Here is an 18168-nt window from a genome sequence, read left to right on the forward strand (position 1 = left end):
TTACAAGAATTAAAATTAAATTTGTTTGGAACAAATGAGACTGAGGATTTTCTTTTTATTATTTAGCTCCTATTTTGTCAGCATAGTGTTTGTTTGAAAGAGATTTTAGAGTGTAAATCCTTTGAAAAACAGTATCCCTTTAAAAAGCAGAGTCAGCAAAGGACACTAAAACTTCAGTAATGTTCATTTCACTTAACCTTCAAACTAATCAGAAAACTCATTGTCAGAGCTTAACATGCATAAAAAATGTATTCAAGTTAAAAAAAAAAAAAAAAAAAGAAAAAAGAAAAAAAGAAAAACGTTATCAACAGTTTTAAAGCCTGACAATTTAAAATAAAACCCTCAATCTGCAAGCACTTAAGAGTGGTTCCCCTGGTTAACCTAAGGTTAGTGGAAGCTTTTTCTGACTTTACTGGCAGAGTGTAGATGCTCAAAGCCATAACCCCCTCTCCAGGCCCCTCTCTGCTTTTCCATGTGTATTAGTTGATCTGATACAAAAAGTCTGATATCTCCACACAAAGTTTATCTCTCTTGTATCCTCAGAGCATTGTGACTTCACAATATTGTTGTTATCTGCCAATATCTGTCATCTAACCAATATCTGCCCAAGTATCCACGTGGCCTTACTTGTAAACTTCTGTGTCTCAGTGCACTAAGAACCAATTTAGGTAGCTGGAAATATTTCCAGATTCTTCAAAAACAGCGTTTACATTACTGAAAAGAGTTAATAGTTGATTTAATTTACAGCAGGTAAAATCCTACTTGGATTTTTTTTTCCATTTGTGGAATACAATCAATTAACAAAAAAGAAAAAAAAAATGCAGCAGAAAAATTACTGTCTAAACAAAAAGCTGAAAAATTTGGAAAACCAAGATTAGTTGCTTTGTGCAAAATATCTTCATACTTTTTCACAACAACAGAAAAAAACCTCTAATATTTTTATTGAAATGAGGTCATGTTACTTCCATTAGTTTTTTGTTTCATCTTCCAATCAATTCAACAGGCATTTTATGATAGCTTGAGTTTATATGAATTTAAAGACCATATCCCTTTCACAAGCTCTGCCCAGTGATAATGGATTTGACTTGAAGTATGAAGGGAAAAAAGGAACAACAGAAGCTCTCTGTTCTATTTTTTAAGCCATTTTAAAATCAAAAATGCAGTGGGAGTCCTTCTGTTTCCCCCATCCAAAAATTGCTTTTTAAAATTCTGTTCTGTCATCCTATTGGTGTTTGCAGAATATAAGTATAAAGGTTGATTAGTTAATTATTATTTCATTTTTCACAATATCTCACAGAAAAGTGGACAAACATGAACAAGCCCCATGTCAGAAACTTTTTTTTTTTTTATTGTCTTGGACCCTGCTCACGTGAAAGTAGTAGTTTTGGGAGAGTTTTCATTTTCTCAGTGACATTTTATACTGTGAAATCACACTCCATCTGTGCATGCTAGTGTGGGAATCCCACCTGATGTTTCTGCACTGCAGATTAGCAATCAGGAGCACCCTCTTCATTTATTAACCTCCCTTCCTTTCCTCCTGCACGAAGCCCATGACCAAAGTCATGGTTCTCTTTATCTCTCCTACTGCCTAGGAGATCAGAAAACTTGAGACACACCTCCAACATCCGATTTCAGGGCATGATTCTCATGTTTCTTTGTGTTCGGGGAGACTCTGTGCATTTGTGTTTCTTTTTACAGCCAGTGATGTGTGTGTTGTGGACATCTCAAGAGAAAACACTGATGCATTTGATAGCAGTCCTTGCACACTCAGAGAGCAAGGCATAGTGCTCTTTCCATAGACAGAATACAGAGGAAATATAATTGAAATAAAATATTTCAGCTTCAGTAAGCTGAGATTGCATCTTTGGCTGGCCACGCTAATTGAGTTGAATTTCTGGCTGCCTAAAAACAAGCTGGGGTGTTCAGCAATCCATGTGGATCATTTTTAGATGGCAGATTTTACCCTAAGATAGTAGGTCAGTTTTTAAGCAAAAATCTTGGCACAAAAAAAAAGTTTTGTTTCTAGAGGAGAATGCCATCAACTCACATTGTTTTTTCAGAGAGTCACTGCACATGGAGCAGTCCTCAGTTTCCCTGTAATGGAGAATGAGAGAGATTGATGATGTACACATAATTCATTTATGCTCCTATCATGCTTCAGGCTGCAGGGATGAAAGACACAATTAGGAAAGAACCATAATTACTGCATAATAAAGAAATTTTCATGTCAAAATGCTACTGAGAAAAAATCACGAATTTTTGTAATATTTCTCCTTATACAGCAGAATGAACTGAAAGAAAGGGAAAAAAAAAAAAGCATTAATAATTTTAGAGTTACTCCTGAACTGTACTTGGTTTTGGAGTCTCAGGTGATTCTACCTAGGAGTGGATCTTGTTGGCCTTTGCTGACCCTCAGTTCCTAAGAAGATGACAGGCCTTTCCTTGCTGCTTGGCAGCGAGTTTCCCAACAGCTGGGGGGAGACCCAAGGTCCATGGCTTGGTAGCTTTCTTGAGCGTCTGTATACTCTGCTTTCACAGCCCTTGGTGATTTGACAAGTTAAGCTTGGAGGTTCTAGACCTATTTTTGTATTTAGGTTTTGAAAGATCTGTTTTCCTTTCCATTTATGCTCTTCTCTTTTTCTGCTTGTCTTCTCATATACATGTAGTTGTATCACAATAATGTTCTACCTTCTGTTCAAATACATTAATTTACTTGTGATTTGTGCACAAGACCTTTTATGACAAGATCCTTTATCCCTTCTCTCTCTCCTCCCCTTAATACTTCTCTGCTTTGTGACCAAGATGGTAAAATTTCCCTACTTGCATTTGCTACTTGGGAAGTACTTAGGCTTTCAAAAGAGAACTGATGGGCTACAGAACTACTGGCCAGAGGTAGTCCTGAGCATTAGCTGGCTGCTTAATGGGTTAGTGCTATTGAATCCACACTTAATGATGTCCAAAAGTATTAGTTCCATGTTGTCTCTAAATCTAATTTGCTTCCATTCATGCTTGCTTTCCTCTGCAATTAGTGCTGTTTTCTCCTGCACAGGCTCCACCCCATTATCACTTCTTTTGCTGTATGAAAACAGGGCAGGGCCCCTCTGATGCATGGGAGCAGCTTTGGAGTTCTGATCCTGCAAAGGGCTGAGCACTTTCAGTTTCCTTTGCAGCAGAAAGCTTTCAGCATTGCACAGAATTATTAAAATGTTCAGCATTGTAACTTTCTGAAATACCTTCCAAATGTGGAACTACAGCGCAGACAAGAGGGCTGGGCAAGGGGAAGATCAATTGTGGCAGATTATTACAGCTTTATTGTCACATAATTACAGTGCTCTACCCCAATGTTTAAATAGTGAATTTAGTTGTTGTAAATTGCTTATTGCCACAGGTGTCAAAACCAAAAAGATCATAATGCTAACCCCGCCAGAACTACCACCAACACGTGAAACACGGAAAAAGATTTTTAATTATTTGTGATGGCTTCACCTGAATCCTTATTGCAGATCTTTTAAATTACAAAATCCATATTAAGAAGCAAAAGGCCTGATATATCCAAGCTCTAGGACAGCTCCAAGGCAATGGAAGGTCATCCTACTACAGCAAATTGTAGTACTGCCCATTTAAAGTATCATGTAACGCACTTAAGGAACGCTTTGTCCCGATCTGCAGTTGGAGGAGTAACCAGGATATTCTTTTCCTGCAAGGCAGAATGAAACAATATGGAAGCTTTACAGCAGAATTTTCTTTGCCCCATTATGGTGCTTTTGAAGAGGTTTCTTAGTTTCAGTTAGGAGGTCCAAGGCCAGCTTTTAGAGTACGAACTGTTCCTCCAAACGGGAGATCAGCACCTCGGCCCCCGCCTGGGTTTCAGACACACTTCTGGATGTCACAGTGCCATTTGCATGGCAATATCAAACCAAACTCATATGGCTTTGCTTCCTTTTTTTAATTAACTGGGAATGCCAGTGATCCAGTGAAGTTTGTGTTGCTGGATAAAAGGGCCGGTCTGTGAATAGCGTTGTATTTGCCAAATGGTTCGCCAGTCATTTCAGTACAAACAAATGGATGGTGTCTGTAAGTCTGCAAACACTGTTGACATTTAGCCTTGTTTATGTTACTTTCCTTTTGCTGCATATTTTTGGCTAGAAGAGATACTGTCTGAATCAACATTGACTTCCTAAGCAGAAGCTGAGGGCCCAGTCTTGCATCCCTCATTCTCTATGAGTAGCACTACATACATAACTAAGGATTGCAGAATCAGGTCCTATGTTTATTTGACTTTAAAATTTCATTGCTTTTTTCATGTAATAATTTAATTTGATTGTATTTTGTTGTATCAGCAATTGCTCAGGTGATAAGTTTGGTATCACCGTTTTTGTTTACTGTTGAAAACTTTTAGTTCTTACCATTCTTCATACTGCGGTGTGACATTCCCATTCCATTTATGCTTCTGGAAATTAACCCCTAAAATATCAGATATAGCTAAGTGCTGAGTACCTCCTATTCCCAGAGAGACTGGAGGCATTCAGCCCCTCCTAGCAGCACATCTGAAAGGGGGATTGTGTTTGCAAAAGGAGGCCTTGGTATGTGCCTTGATTTCAGACATCAGTGGCCAGCCGCACCAAGGCAAATCCCTAGCACAGAAAGGCTTTTCTTTTCTTTGCAGAGACAAAATAATGATGTAAGCTTAGAGCTGTATGATTTTTGCTCTAAGTTTCATCTCCCAAACAATATATTCTTATTGTTTTTGTCATATCCAGGTCAAATTTAAATTATAATTTAGGATTAGGCAGAGGCCTAGAGATGTTTCCAGGTCTTTCCAAAGTGAGACAATGCTCTGGTTTGTGTTTTGGTTCAGGAATATACATTCTTGTGTCTGAGGTATAGTATTTCCTATAACTACTCATAAACATGAGCAATTTAGACATTCTTGTAAATCAAAACTAAGTGTACGATTAATACCTATTATGAGGCCAATTTTAAACAATTAATTTGACAGCAATTATAATTTTATGTTACAGGCTTTCAGGAATAAATAACCAAATTCATCCTTGTAATCTAAGGAACTTAGGATATCTTTATGCTGAGATGATCTTGTTATGCACAGTATTGCATATCTGGAATTTCTGAGGTTTGCTCCCACCTATCTAGATGCCTGTAGTGCCAGGGATAAATAATTACCTGAGGCTTATTAATTGTTTCAGCAAAGAAAAAAATATATACCTTAAGTGTAAGCATTAATATATGTATACACAATACATCCACAATATATAACAAACCATCATAATAGTACAAAAATAGAGGTCCTGAATATGTTCTGTTATTTATGTGTTTGGCAAGCTTAGGGAATGGACTTTAGTATGAGTGAAAATTCTCTTAACATTTTTAAGGTTATTTATTGTCATTTCTATTTGAGTTTTTAATGGTCCTGTATTTTGTAATGCTTTAGCAGGAAAAAATACTGTAGTTATCTTTTTTCATATTCTTTAAGCAATATTTCTAGCTTAATATATTGTGCCAGGTTTTCCAATATTAACCAAGAAAGACAGTAAAATTCAATGAACAGCACTCTGACATCCACAATTTAAAACCTGTGATTGAAGTGAAATGTGTAAACTTCTAGTGGGTTATCATGTGCTTTGGAATAGAGTATTGTTGGAAGTAATTAGAAAATATATTAAGGTTTCCTGGTAATGAAGGTATGTAAGTTTTAATAATTGTTGCTTTCTGAATAAGTGTCAAACTATATCTTTAAATGTATATGGAGTTACAAGTTAGGTCACTTCTGAATGGAATGTAAAACAATACTAAAATGCTTCAATAACTTATCTCAGTGTTGCTAATAAAAAAAAAAGCTGTTAACCATTAGTGCAGTTTTGAGTCATTTTGTTGGTTAAAGACACTCATGCAATCCACAGTTGTTTGATGCTTTGAGAGGCAAGCTCTACAAAGCTGCTTGTTGTAAATGATATTTATTAAAAAATCCCATCTTTTAAAGCATTAGAACGGTGCCATGTGGGGTTAGACAGGTATATAAGGGGGGGGGGCATGAGATTTGTATCCTCTGTCACAGAAAATGCCTTGGGAATGTGGGACCTGTTTCTCTTCTGTCACTATTAAAACCCAGTAGAAATTTTTGGGGATGCCATTGGGTTGAAAATGAGCAGTGTGGGTGGATTCAGTGTGTAAATACCTTGGGAATGTGGGACCTGTTTCTCCTCTGTCACTATTAAAATCCAGTAGAAACTTTTGTGGATGCCACTGGGTTGGAAATGAGCAGTGTGGGTGGATTCAGTGTGTGAATATTAGTGCCGGGGTGCTCGGCCAGTGTGAGCCAAATCCAGGGCTCTATGCTGCAGCTGGAAATGCAGACTTAGTGAGTAATGGGTGTGCAAGGCCTGTCCCAGTGGGGAAATACAAGGAGCACACAGAGAGAGTGATCTTTCTTGGGTAATCTTGCCCAGCCTTACTGAAGTCACAGCTCCAATCCTGCAAACCCCTGAACGCTCACCTTGGTTCCCCACGGGAAGAGTGTGCCATGAGCATCCTGAGAACACCTCCCTCCCCAGGCCCATGCAGGATTCTCCTGAGGTGAAGCAAGTGTAGGAGAGCAAGCAGCCAGCCTTGGCAGTGCCAGTAGCACCCCCAGGTCCGTGGTAAGTGTTTCCAGGATGGGGTCCCTGACAGGTGGCCCATTGCCTGGAGCACTGCTGAGTGTGCAGTGGGAGCTAAAGGAAAACATGGCTGGGGCTCCTGGTGTCACATCTTCATTAATGCTCTCCCTTCTAAATAGCATATTGGTACTTTTTATTTATTCCACCAAAACACCATGAGTCAGGACCTGACATTTTAGTGTTCTGTGTCATACTGAGAAAAATCTGTGGTTCAGCAGTAGGACAATTATATTATTTTGGAAGGGCTAGAAATAATACAGCATTTGTGAGACAACTGTAACATTTATCCAGACTCAGTGTGAGATTGTTCTTCCTTTTATTTGGAGAGTACTTCCAAAAAAGTATCAACTAGGAGCACAGGAAAAAAAAAAACCAAGAAAAAGTGACAATTATGAATCCATTTGAACCCCATCGGGTATAATCTCATTTTGTGTAGTACTGCTGGCGGTTCCATGCCTAAACTTCTATGCAGTGAGCTGTGAATATAGTCCTTATTGTCCTGTGGGCAATATGACTAAGGAGAAAAGATCTCTGTAATACAATGGAGCATTTGTCTGAATGGCATAACCTAAGGTCCATAACATCAAATCTAAAGTTGTAATTATACAGCTGCAGTCACACCACTCAAGTGAAGGCTGTGTCAGCACTTGTATTATATAAGGAATCCTGTTTTCAAGGGTTGATGAGTCATATGCAAAAAACATTTATCACTAAACAATTGTTCTGATTGTTCTGAAGCAACATCTAGGTACGGGCCTTTCCCCGGTAGGACGTGGTCATATCTTCTGCATTATGCCATGGCTTACTTTGCTAATAAGTGTGTCTGCTTTGAGCTTGAAAATTACCTAGAAAGTCTGGGGGTTTATGCAGTTTGATTATTGTGGAAACATAAAGTTGGAAACAACCCAGGGTGGCCGAGGTCTCCACTAGCAAGAACTGTAGCAGGTGAAGCTTGTCTTTCTCAGAAATTATAAAATTCGGGGGCTTTTATTTCTCAGTTTGTCATCCCTGATTTTGGTTTGTTCTTGGATCTGAACAGTTCCTTAGAAGACCCAGTCACGAGTTTGGTTTTGAGCTGTGTTGAGATCGAGCCTCCCAGGCTCACAGTGTTGGAGCCATTTGAAGCAGCCACACATTTGCTGGGGAGGAGCAGACAGGAGAGCTTTATTTACAGCAGCACTACAGAGGTGAACCAGGAACCCTCTGCACCCCTGCCACACAAATGTAAAAGGATTACACTTAGGATTGAGACCAAATGCAGGAAACCACAGCAATTTTCCTACTACTTGAAATTTCTAGATGGGTGTGCTGGGTGTGAGTGATTTCAGCTGAGAGAGGCTCCTGCCATTTCCAAACAGGTGTCCCTGAAGCCACCCCCACCCCAGGCGTTTGCCCTGCCTGCCCCATTGTCCATGGAGTGAGAGGAAGGCCAGCCAGTTCCTTTAAGCTGATCTCCTCTGATCCAGGGCGTCTGCAGCACCCTTCCCTGCATAGAACAGCCATTGTTCAGCTGCAGAGCTACAGTGGGGTAGAAAATAGCTGGGGATCAGAGAGGGAATTGTTCCTTAATTATCTCTTACTGAAGGAAAAACCCAAGGCATATCCCAATAGGTGGCATGACTCTGTCAGAACACGAGTCTTTTAAAAAAGATTTGGGGAAGAGGGGATCCAGTTCAGAAGCTGGCAATCCTCACTTCTCCTGCAGGTTACCTGTGATTCACTCACTGACCATGGAAAGAAATAAGTTTTCCACTTTGGATTCTACATTATGAAATGGAAAATAATAGTACTTATCTCCCTGGTAGGAGTGCTGTGAGGATAAATGAATTAATTAATGTTTGTAAAGCACTTTGAAGATGAAGAACATTATATAAGTCCTCAGTGTACAAATGCTTCCTTCTCTGACATGACTACAGTAAGCTATAAAAATTTACTGATGAAAATAAACACTCATAGCAAACAGGGGTTGGGTGTGTACATGGCTGCAGTGCCCCAGCAGCCTGGGTGAGCCTGACTGTCCAAGCAGCCAGAGAACCAGAACCCATCACCAAAACCTCCCTTACCCCTGCCCGTGCCCAGCAAGGCTGCTCAGGGCTCCCTGCAGCAGCTGTGGCATGCTTTGACCATAATATCTTTTCACCAAATCAATTGACTTTTACTTCAGGCCTCTTTGGGGTGCCAGCTGGGCTGAGCTGCCAGGTTTTGGCCATCACCTTCATGCCAGCCCCAGCCCTGTGTGCCACCAGCCACGGCAGGTGATGGCTCAGCAGTGTCTGCTGGGCTGCTCCCTCCCCAGCCACTGCTGTGCCTGTGTGAGCAGCTCCTTGTCAGGACTGAGGTCCTGCCACACTGTCTGCCACAGTTTGTTCCTCCTGTCCAGGGCTGGTCCCCATGGTGCTCAGAAGATCCCAGTCTGGTGGCTGAATTGGCTCTTGTATGTTTTTTTTATTGAATGTCAGTAATTTCAGTTCGTGACTTGAAGTTAATTTTTTTTTTTTTTGCCTGTTATTCAATGTCCCCATCCTGTGGTAGTTCTTGCTCCTTTATTCTTTTTTTTTTTATTTTTATTTATTTTTTTTTAATTCAAGCCAGGAACTGTGTTTGACTCTAAAATTCTCACATGAATAACAAGGCAAGTTAAGAGGATGCAGGGAAGAAAAAACAACACTTCAGCCATATAGAAATGGACACTTATCAAGAGAGACATATAAGAAAAGATTTATGCATTGAGATGAACAGGCTAAAGATAAAACTCAGAACTTCTTTGGGGGGGTCTCCTCAACTCACAGATCAATTTGAGAACCTCAGAAAAAGGCCATGACTGTATCTCATTTCAATTTCCCCTTTGCACACCTAGCCCTGTTCCAGCCTGTGCGCTTGGTTTTCTTTTGAATCCTTTCAGCTGAAGCTCACTAACCTGCCAGCTGGAGTGCAGAGGAGAGCAGAGTGCTGCTCCTGGGGGCTGCAGCTGAGGGCTCTGCTCTCCCTGCTGAGGCTCTGAAGAGGGTGACAGCCCTGGCCCAGCGAGGTTTGCTGCCATGCCATGTCCATCCGGATGCCAAGCACAGCGAGACGCGTCACCGGCACGACCAGACGTCCCCAAACTCTGGCCAGCACCAATGAGCACCCAGCAGTGCAGCTGAGCTCTCCACCCCCTGACAGGAGAGCTGCTCAGTCACAGGAGGGCTTTGGGGGTATTCACTAATCGTTATATAACTGTACATTGGGGTGAAAAAGAAGAAAACAAACCAGAAAAGCTTTCCCAAAGGATAGAGGTGGGAATCCCATTAACATGACGGCTCCCTCTTTAGTTGCCAAAATGATTGACACTGGGATAAGGTCAGAAGATGAAAACCAAGCCATGGGGGACAGAGCAGGGAGGGGAGGGGGCCAATCAGTTGAATAAAAAACTGAGTGGCAGTGCTGGGGAAGGAGAAAACCGGCACTCCCACTAGAAAAATCCTCACCCTCTGCTCCCCTACTGTTTGTTTGGGGAAAATGCTGCAGCTTAATCAGAATTATTTACAAGATAATGGTCCATTGTTTGTAGTAAGACAGATGCTGTCTGTGGGAATTTGGTGGTTTATGCTCTATGCATTACAGTGCCATTGCTGTGTGCAGATGGGATCACAGTGGTATTGTTGTTATCCACTTTTTGGAAATTTGGAGGATCCTTACTGTGAAAGGAGGATCCTTAAAGAGAAGAAAGAAAGAGTTTTCTCAGGCCGAGAGCTGGGATTTCTCTTAAGGTAGAACTGTGTTCGTACTTGTGTGGGAGAAGAGGACAAAGTGGAAGCACTGTGCTTGAGACTTGCAGCATGAGGGGTCCCTGGGCTGACTGTACTTGGTGGATGGAGGGATGGATGGCTCCTGTGTGTGTTTCCAAAGGTGAGGAAATGCATCCTGGTGGGATGTGTCTGTGCTCCCTCCTTTGCTGGGGGCTGGCAGAGTCACTTGCTTAGAAGGTGGTGTGAGAGGTGCCCAAACCTGACCGTGTGGAAGTCAGGCTGGCCTGGTCAGTGGTCATCCTGTGGCTGTGTGACTGCAGCCATGGTCCCCTGCTGTCCTCCCCATGCTGCAAGCTAAACACTGGGCACTTCTGTTCCACCAGAAAACTTCACTCTGATGATCTATGGGTGAGCCTGTGGGAGAGATAAATTTTTGCTGGATTCATATTGGAAACAAAACCCCCAAATTCCTAAGGAGATAGTCTTTATTTATTTAGATGACCATATGCAAGATTTTATTTTTCTTTTATATTTTCCAGCAGAAAATCCATTTCTATAGGCATCCCCTTTTGGTCCCAGTAAAAAGTTCAGTGTGGACCCTAGAGTTTGGCAGAGGGGACAGTGGTGGGTGGCCCTCTGCCACAAATTGCATACAGGAGGAGTAGGGAGCTCAGCAGAGGTGCATGGAGATGGCTGCTCAGTCAGCATGTCCATCTCCCCAGCTGTCCGGGTCTGTCCCAGCACCTGCAGCTCTCCCCCATGGCCCTGGGATGAGGGACAAGGACTGTGCCATGCAGAGCTCTGCTCTCAGAGCAAACCCTGTCGTGCCTTTGCTGCCTGGCCCCTGGAAGCCTGGGAGATGGGAAAATCCTCCTCAGGACCCTGGTGGAGCCAGGTACAGGATGAGAGGGTGGAGGGTGCCAGGGTGGGGCTGGGTGTGTGTGTGCCTGAGCTTCCTCTCTCAAAAATCTGCTTTTAGTGTGCAATAGCTCACATATTACCTCGGCAGAGACCCGTGTGCACCAAAGGCAACCAAGAGACGACAAATCACCAGAAGGGCTCCAGAGGGGATTCTGAGCATCCACGTCTGGTATCCCAAGATCCATTAGCTTGCAGGTAAAATGGAAAACTATGACCATCTCTTTTGTATGCAAGATAATTAAGCTGTCTTTCCATCACTGCAAAATACCTGAGTTTCCCTGGAGAAAGCAGAGGGCCTGGGAATGGGGAATGAGACAGTGAAGGGCAAAGAATGGCTGATTCACAGTTTTTGGGGTCTGTGCAGCTGGAAATGGGTTTCCAATATCAGCATGTTTTCCTCTGCATGGGCTTTTCCTCAAATGGGTGGTGGGAGATGGCAGCTCCTGAGTCCTCCCTTCCCTTTGGGCTCAGTGTACAGCCAGGGATGGAGCTGATAGCTTCAGATCATGAGTGGAAAACACTTTGCCCAAGAAAAGGGATGTCCTCTGACTTTTGTGAAACAGAGTTTTCCAAGGATACCCTTGAAGGGTTAGATTGGCACGGGAGATTGCAATTCCTGAGCAATTGCATTTTTCCTAAGTTTGTCCAGTGGGATCTGCACAGGGAGCTCTAAGTTTTTTTTCTCAAGTCAGCATGTATTTGCAGAATCCTAATTTTGTATTTCCTGACATTTAAACTTTTTAGCCTAATGTTCTAATAAGGATTCTGTCTGTCCATCTAAATAAAGCTTCATTCTAATGAGGACACCATCTATCTCCTGAGATGGAGCTGTAACGACTTCCAGCCTCAGTGTAATTTTAGCTGGGCTTCTTTCCCCACCCTCTTCTCCCCACAGACCTTTGTTTGGGGTGAAAATTATCTGTTTTGGGATGAAGTTGTGCATAATTTCATTTTGGGTCAAGTGACTGAGCTATTGTGTGAGCCTCTGCTTTCTCTCTGAAAAGGGGGATTTTGCTCACTCCCCGTTGTATGTTCAGTGCCTGCTTATTTACAATTTCTGTTCATAAGACTGTGGGTTTTCATGCCAACGATTTTCTGTTTGAGTTGTTGGAGTAGGGAGGTTGTGGGAGCATGCCAGTGTCAAAGGTTGTCACTTGAATGATAATTAATAACATTATCAGACTGATTATGTGTTTAGATGTCCAGAATCAGGAGTGAATTGAACTTGTTAAATTTAATTCCTACCTCCGAATGACTGGGATATTGGCGTGCTCACCAGCCTTGCGTTTGCATAAAGGACAGAAGTGGGAATTTGAGAGAGCAATGCCTAAGGAGAATTGCTGAAATCCTGGGCTTTTGGAGCTCTCATAGCTTCTCCTAACACACCACTGCTGTGTGAGCGTTGGCTGGGCAGGAGGAGGCACAGAGTGGGTGCACCAGGGTGTTTGTAGACCCTGGTTTCACTGTGCCAGGTGTTGACTGAAGCATCAAGCCATTTGAGATTGGAGATTGCATCTTTTGAGGTCCAGAAGAGCTGTTCCACATGTGACTGATTACCTCTGTCAGGGGTGGGAGAGGCAGGTCCCTCCTCGGTGGGTGGGATCTGAACTCATGCTTTCAGAGGTCAATAACAGGGTTTTAGACCTTTGTGCCTCTCAGTCCCTTATAGCCAGACCTTTTCTGTTAAAACTGTTTAAATTGCAAACCACTAATAAAAGGATCATATGTGTTTCTCCCTGAACAGGTTCTTTAAGGCTATTATGATAATTAAAAACATATGGTGCCTATGCAAGTCAGAGGGAAACCACAGATGTACAAATTAGGTATTATATAAGGTTTTTCTTTTTTGCCCTTTCAAAAATGACAAGTCAAAGAAATACAAAGAGATAAAGACAATATTTTTCTGGAGATGGTAGATGGCATTTTGGATTTTTAATCACAAAATATGTAAACCACCTTTCTTATACATAATCAGAGCAAACTCTTTCTAATAAGCAGGAAGAACAAAACATAGTAGCATATGACTGCAGTATTTATGGAAGGAATAAGGAAACACTTTGTTTCATACAAGTTATTGGAGACCAAGAAACCTTTTGCATTTTTTATGATGTTTCCCTGCACAGACATGGAGGATTATATTTATTAAATATTGAATTATATTGAAATTGGATTGATGCAGCCAAAGAAGGACATTTCTTTGTATTCCATTTTTTCTCCTTTTAAAAAAGGGAAATGTACTCATATTGATTGCAGTACAAGTAGTCATTTGTTTTAATTTAAAAATATAGGATTGATTTTGAGAAGGTGATAAATACTGCTAATAAAAAAATTCAAAATGGGGATTTATAATGATTCTCTGTTAAGTCAATGGTTTAGAGAGGCTAACTTATAATAAAAGTAGAGACGTGCTGAAATATCCATAGCTAATGGATTATTTGCCATTTGCTAGTGCTGCAAACTTTCCTTGGTTTGCTGGGTCCTGCTACAAAAAGTAAAATTTATATCATCTAATGCTCCTCGCTCCTTGCTTTGTCTTTCACATGCTAAAAATGGGCAGCTGAGGGTCTAAGCAGCAGCTGTGGGCCTCCCTCCCTATGTGGATGTGCACAGGTATTGCACCTGGCCAGAGCCAGGTGTGGCTGTGCCATGGGGCTCAGGTAATCCAGAGGGACCAGAGCCAGGTGTGACTGTGCCATGGGGCTCAGGTAATCCAGAGGGGCCAGAGCCAGGTGTGGCTGTGCCATGGGGCTCAGGTAATCCAGAGAGGGGCCAGAGCCAGGTGTGACTGTGCCATGGGGCTCAGGTAATCCAGAGGGGCCAGAGCCAGGTGTGACTGTGCCATGTGGCTCAGGTAATCCAGAGAGGGACCAGAGCCAGGTGTGACTGTGCCATGGGGCTCAGGTAATCCAGAGAGGGGCCAGAGCCAGGTGTGACTGTGCCATGGGGCTCAGGTAATCCAGAGGGGCCAGAGCCAGGTGTGGCTGTGCCATGGGGCTCAGGTAATCCAGAGGGGCCAGAGCCAGGTGTGACTGTGCCATGGGGCTCAGGTAATCCAGAGGGACCAGAGCCAGGTGTGGCTGTGCCATGTGGCTCAGGTAATCCAGAGGGGCCAGAGCCAGGTGTGGCTGTGCCATGGGGCTCAGGTAATCCAGAGGGGCCAGAGCCAGGTGTGGCTGTGCCATGGGGCTCAGGTAATCCAGAGAGGGACCAGAGCCAGGTGTGGCTGTGCCATGGGGCTCAGGTAATCCAGAGAGGGGCCAGAGCCAGGTGTGGCTGTGCCATGGGGCTCAGGTAATCCACTGATGCTTTGTTCTGTCATTTAACAAAAATTAGGCAATTTTTTTTTTTTTTTTTCCCCTCCCAAATAAACTTTTAGAAGAGCAGAAATGCAAATCTGGGAAAACAAGAGCAGAAGCCTGATGCTAACGCTTCAGGTTTGCAGTGGTGGCTGAGCAGGCATTTCTGAACAGTCTTTTCTTTTCTTGAGTGAGTGATAGCAAACTCAGTGTTATTTCACATGTAGGTATTACCATTTTAACTTTTACTGAGGTAAAATAACACCTTGTCACTCAGTGCAAATACCAATCACAAAATGAATTAATTGTAATAACTGTTGTCAACAGAACAAAAGACTTGTTGCTTTCCTAAGCAGATTTCAGTGCCACTGATAACTATATACAGAGGTTCCCTTTGGGCTTATTCAGTGCATGTAGTCAGAACATAATTTCATCTGTCTTTCTCTGCACTTTGTTGTAAAAGTCTCAGAAACTGAGTTAAAAACCTGTATTTTTTAAAATATCACTAAGCATACATTTTTCAATCTTTATGATTTTTTTTCACAGAATCCCTAAACATTTTTACTAGTTAATTAACACTTCTTTTGTGGCTAATTTATTAAAGAATTAACAAGTTTACAACAGTCTGCTGAATCTGTTGGTTCACCTTATGCTGTGATGGACAGAGAAAATATGGGCAGTTGTTTTGCTACACTAAATAAATTTTTTGCTAATGTTACCTCTTCAGCCAGTCATATCCAAGATGAACATTGTTCTCCCAATAGTTAGGGGAAGTTTCCTTTGAAAAGTGGGGAAGAGAGAAAAAATTAGCCAAGAAAAGCAGAATTCTTCATACTTGTGCTAACCACAAATTTATTCAAGCGAAGTTTTGGATTGGGGGGGTTGGGGGAAAACTAATTAACTAATTTCACAAAGGAGCCTCAGTACAGCAGGAATTAGTGCCAATATGCTGTACTCATTTTACATGGCTATTTAGCTTAATAATCAAAAACACTATGGCATATCCTCTATATTTTACAGCAAATGCTATGTATTTTCTTAAAGAAATGTACATTAATACTTCAGCCTGGGATAGTCAGATATCACTGCCAATGAAACAGATACTCATCGTTCTGCATCCTTATTTAACAGAATGTGTATTTTAGATTACTTCCTCCTCTTCCCTTTCAAAACACACGAACAGGCTTCAGTGCTCCCTGCCCTCCTTGGGAGCAGAATCACAAACTAATAAAAAATACATGGAAAAGTAATTATCCCTGTATCTCCCCCCAGAAATAAGATGGAAATCAGGAAAATGCCCCATGTAAAAGCCTTTTGGGTGAGGCTGCCTGGTGTGAAGGGTGGGAGGCTAAAGAAGCACCAATGGGCCAGCTGAGCATCGCTAGCCAGGCACTGGGTAAGGTGCTCTCCTTGGTTAAACAGGGTGCAGCTCTCTGCTGGAGAGCAAGGAGCACCCTGGACCTGCTGGAATCTTTTCCTTCCCAGTCATGGTTGGGGTGGAGGCAGGGGGCTCCTGAAGCTCCTGTCTGGCCTTTGCAGTGGGTGATGCTGGTGCCATGCAGCTTTGATCCAGCGAATTTCAGATGTTTCCCCTCCAACCCTCTGCTGTCAATAACATTTGGTTTGTCCTTCTTGTTGGCAAATGCTGTGTCTTCAGCCACCACTCAGTCAATGTTCCTGCTGCTACAGGGAGCTTGCATTTTGTGTGGGAGGCTTGGCTGTGCAGCTGCACTGGAGCATCTGCCAGCCTCACAGGGCTCGTGGTGCTGGGAAGGACCTGCTCGCTCACCCCTCTGCAGGGCTCACACGACTCATGTAAGCTACAGCACGTTTGTTCTGAGGCTTCTCTCCTTTTCATTGTTTAATGTAAACATTCTGAATGTGCCTGAGTCTCGTGCACTCTCCCTGGCAGACAGACATCCCTGGTGATTGTGCTGGAGTGGGAGCAGCTTTCCTTCAGAAACCTCGGGCCAAAGCTGTGGGTGATCTTGTGTGGGTGCACCAGGGGTGTAGGAGGGCTGTGTGATAAACTCTTCCTGCAGTGCAGGTGTTTCTCAGAGACAAGTGGCTCTGGGAGACACCCACTCCTTGGGCCTGTGGCTGTTGTGCTGCTGTGGTTTTTGGGGCACCCAGCCAGCACTGCCTGGGTTCTGCTGCACCTCTCCCATCACTTGGGGTTGTGGCTTACCTGCAGGTGTAAGGTTTTGGACAGAGGCAGCAGCATAAAAGGTTGACCAGCATCTTCTGTGTGTCCTAATGCTGTGTGGGAGGGGAGAGCAGCTCTGCTGGGGATGTAGCAGCCATCCTTGTATGGACTCATGGGGTATTGACAGAAAAAGCCAGTGTTAAAAACCCCAGGTCAGGCTGGGCATGGGCAGCACAAATGGGGCGGGAGGACGTGTCCAGCTCCCCCATGCCAAGGCTGGGAGTGTGTGCTGTGTGAGAAGGCAGGAGGGAGCATGCAGTGCTCCTTACCCCGTCTGCTGCCCCTCCTCCCCTCACCCATAAGATTTACTCCCAGTAAATCTGATTGAAAGATAGAAAATACTCCCAGCCTCTCATATAACACCCTCTCTCGTGCTGGCTGCTGCTTTTGCCGTTGTAACTCGGCTGTTGCATTGTTTGCCCTTTGGGACACGTCAGTGACACCGTTCCACTTTGGGAAGTTGGGAATTGGGGTGTCCTAGGTCAGGTGGCTCCAGCCCTGGCCCCCAGCTTTCCACAGCAGAGCCTGACAGCCTGGCAGGATGGGACCTGTGCTGTTTTGTTGTCACAGGGGCTGGTTTTGGATTTGCTGCTCAGCCGTCGCTGCTCTGTGTTTTTCTCTGCTCCTCTTTGGGTGATTAACTGCGAAAAGAAGCGTTTCTCCTTTCTGCCTGCCACTCCTCTCCCTGCTTCTTGGCACCAGTTGCTAATCAAAACAGGTCTTTGATAGCCAAATGGCATTTGGCTGAGCCAAACACAGAGCTAGACACACAGGCTTCTTGTGATGAAGCGCTTTATTAATGTGAGGTTTAATGCAAGTTCACTCGCAGCGTGAGGACCCAATGGTAAATGTTCAACAATCTAATTCTGCAGCACCGTGTTTTATTTAGCATGAAAATATTCCTGGGTACGCAAAAACAGTGCTCTGCTTTGGAGTGATGCTTCAAAGGATTTTCAAATATTAATTTTTTGCTCTTTCTCGGGCAAAGGTGTGTTAGCCCGTCATTTTATAAAGGGACAAGCTGCTTGTTTTATTTTTAAATCAAACCTGTTTCTATAGATAAACAAATGCAGAGTTCTAAACTAGTAAACTTTTACCATATTTGTATAATTCATGTTCATATGATACCAGAATATTCCAAGAGACATTTTGGGGAAATTTGTAAAATAAATGTTCTTCCTGGCAGAGACCTTGTGCGCCAAGTTTTAGCCTGGGCTGCATTTTCACAGCTGAGTTATAAACCCCTGAAAAACAGGATTTATAATGGAAATGCTGACACAACCTTAACCATCCACTGCTATCTGGTGCTGCTATAATATACTGTACGAAGAAATCAGTTCATT

The 18168-nt window shown here is 42.9% G+C and overlaps 1 protein-coding gene across 13 annotated transcripts in view; it reads left to right on the forward strand.

The window, feature by feature from the left end:
* ZNF536 (zinc finger protein 536) overlaps positions 1-18168 on the forward strand; it is a 342685-nt gene that overhangs the window by 225568 nt on the left and 98949 nt on the right. Inside the window, exon 9 of one of the 13 annotated variants that reach the window (XM_079316177.1) lies at positions 3389-5865. The exons of the other annotated variants lie outside the window; for them this stretch is intronic. Coding sequence (XP_079172303.1) covers positions 3389-3477 — 89 coding nt within the window. The 3' untranslated portion in view covers positions 3478-5865. Of the gene's footprint in view, positions 1-3388; positions 5866-18168 lie in introns of those variants that run through there. 13 annotated transcript variants of the gene reach the window in all.

The sequence above is a fragment of the Erithacus rubecula genome, assembly GCF_903797595.1.
Source record: "Erithacus rubecula genome assembly, chromosome: 12".
NCBI lineage: Eukaryota > Metazoa > Chordata > Aves > Passeriformes > Muscicapidae > Erithacus > Erithacus rubecula.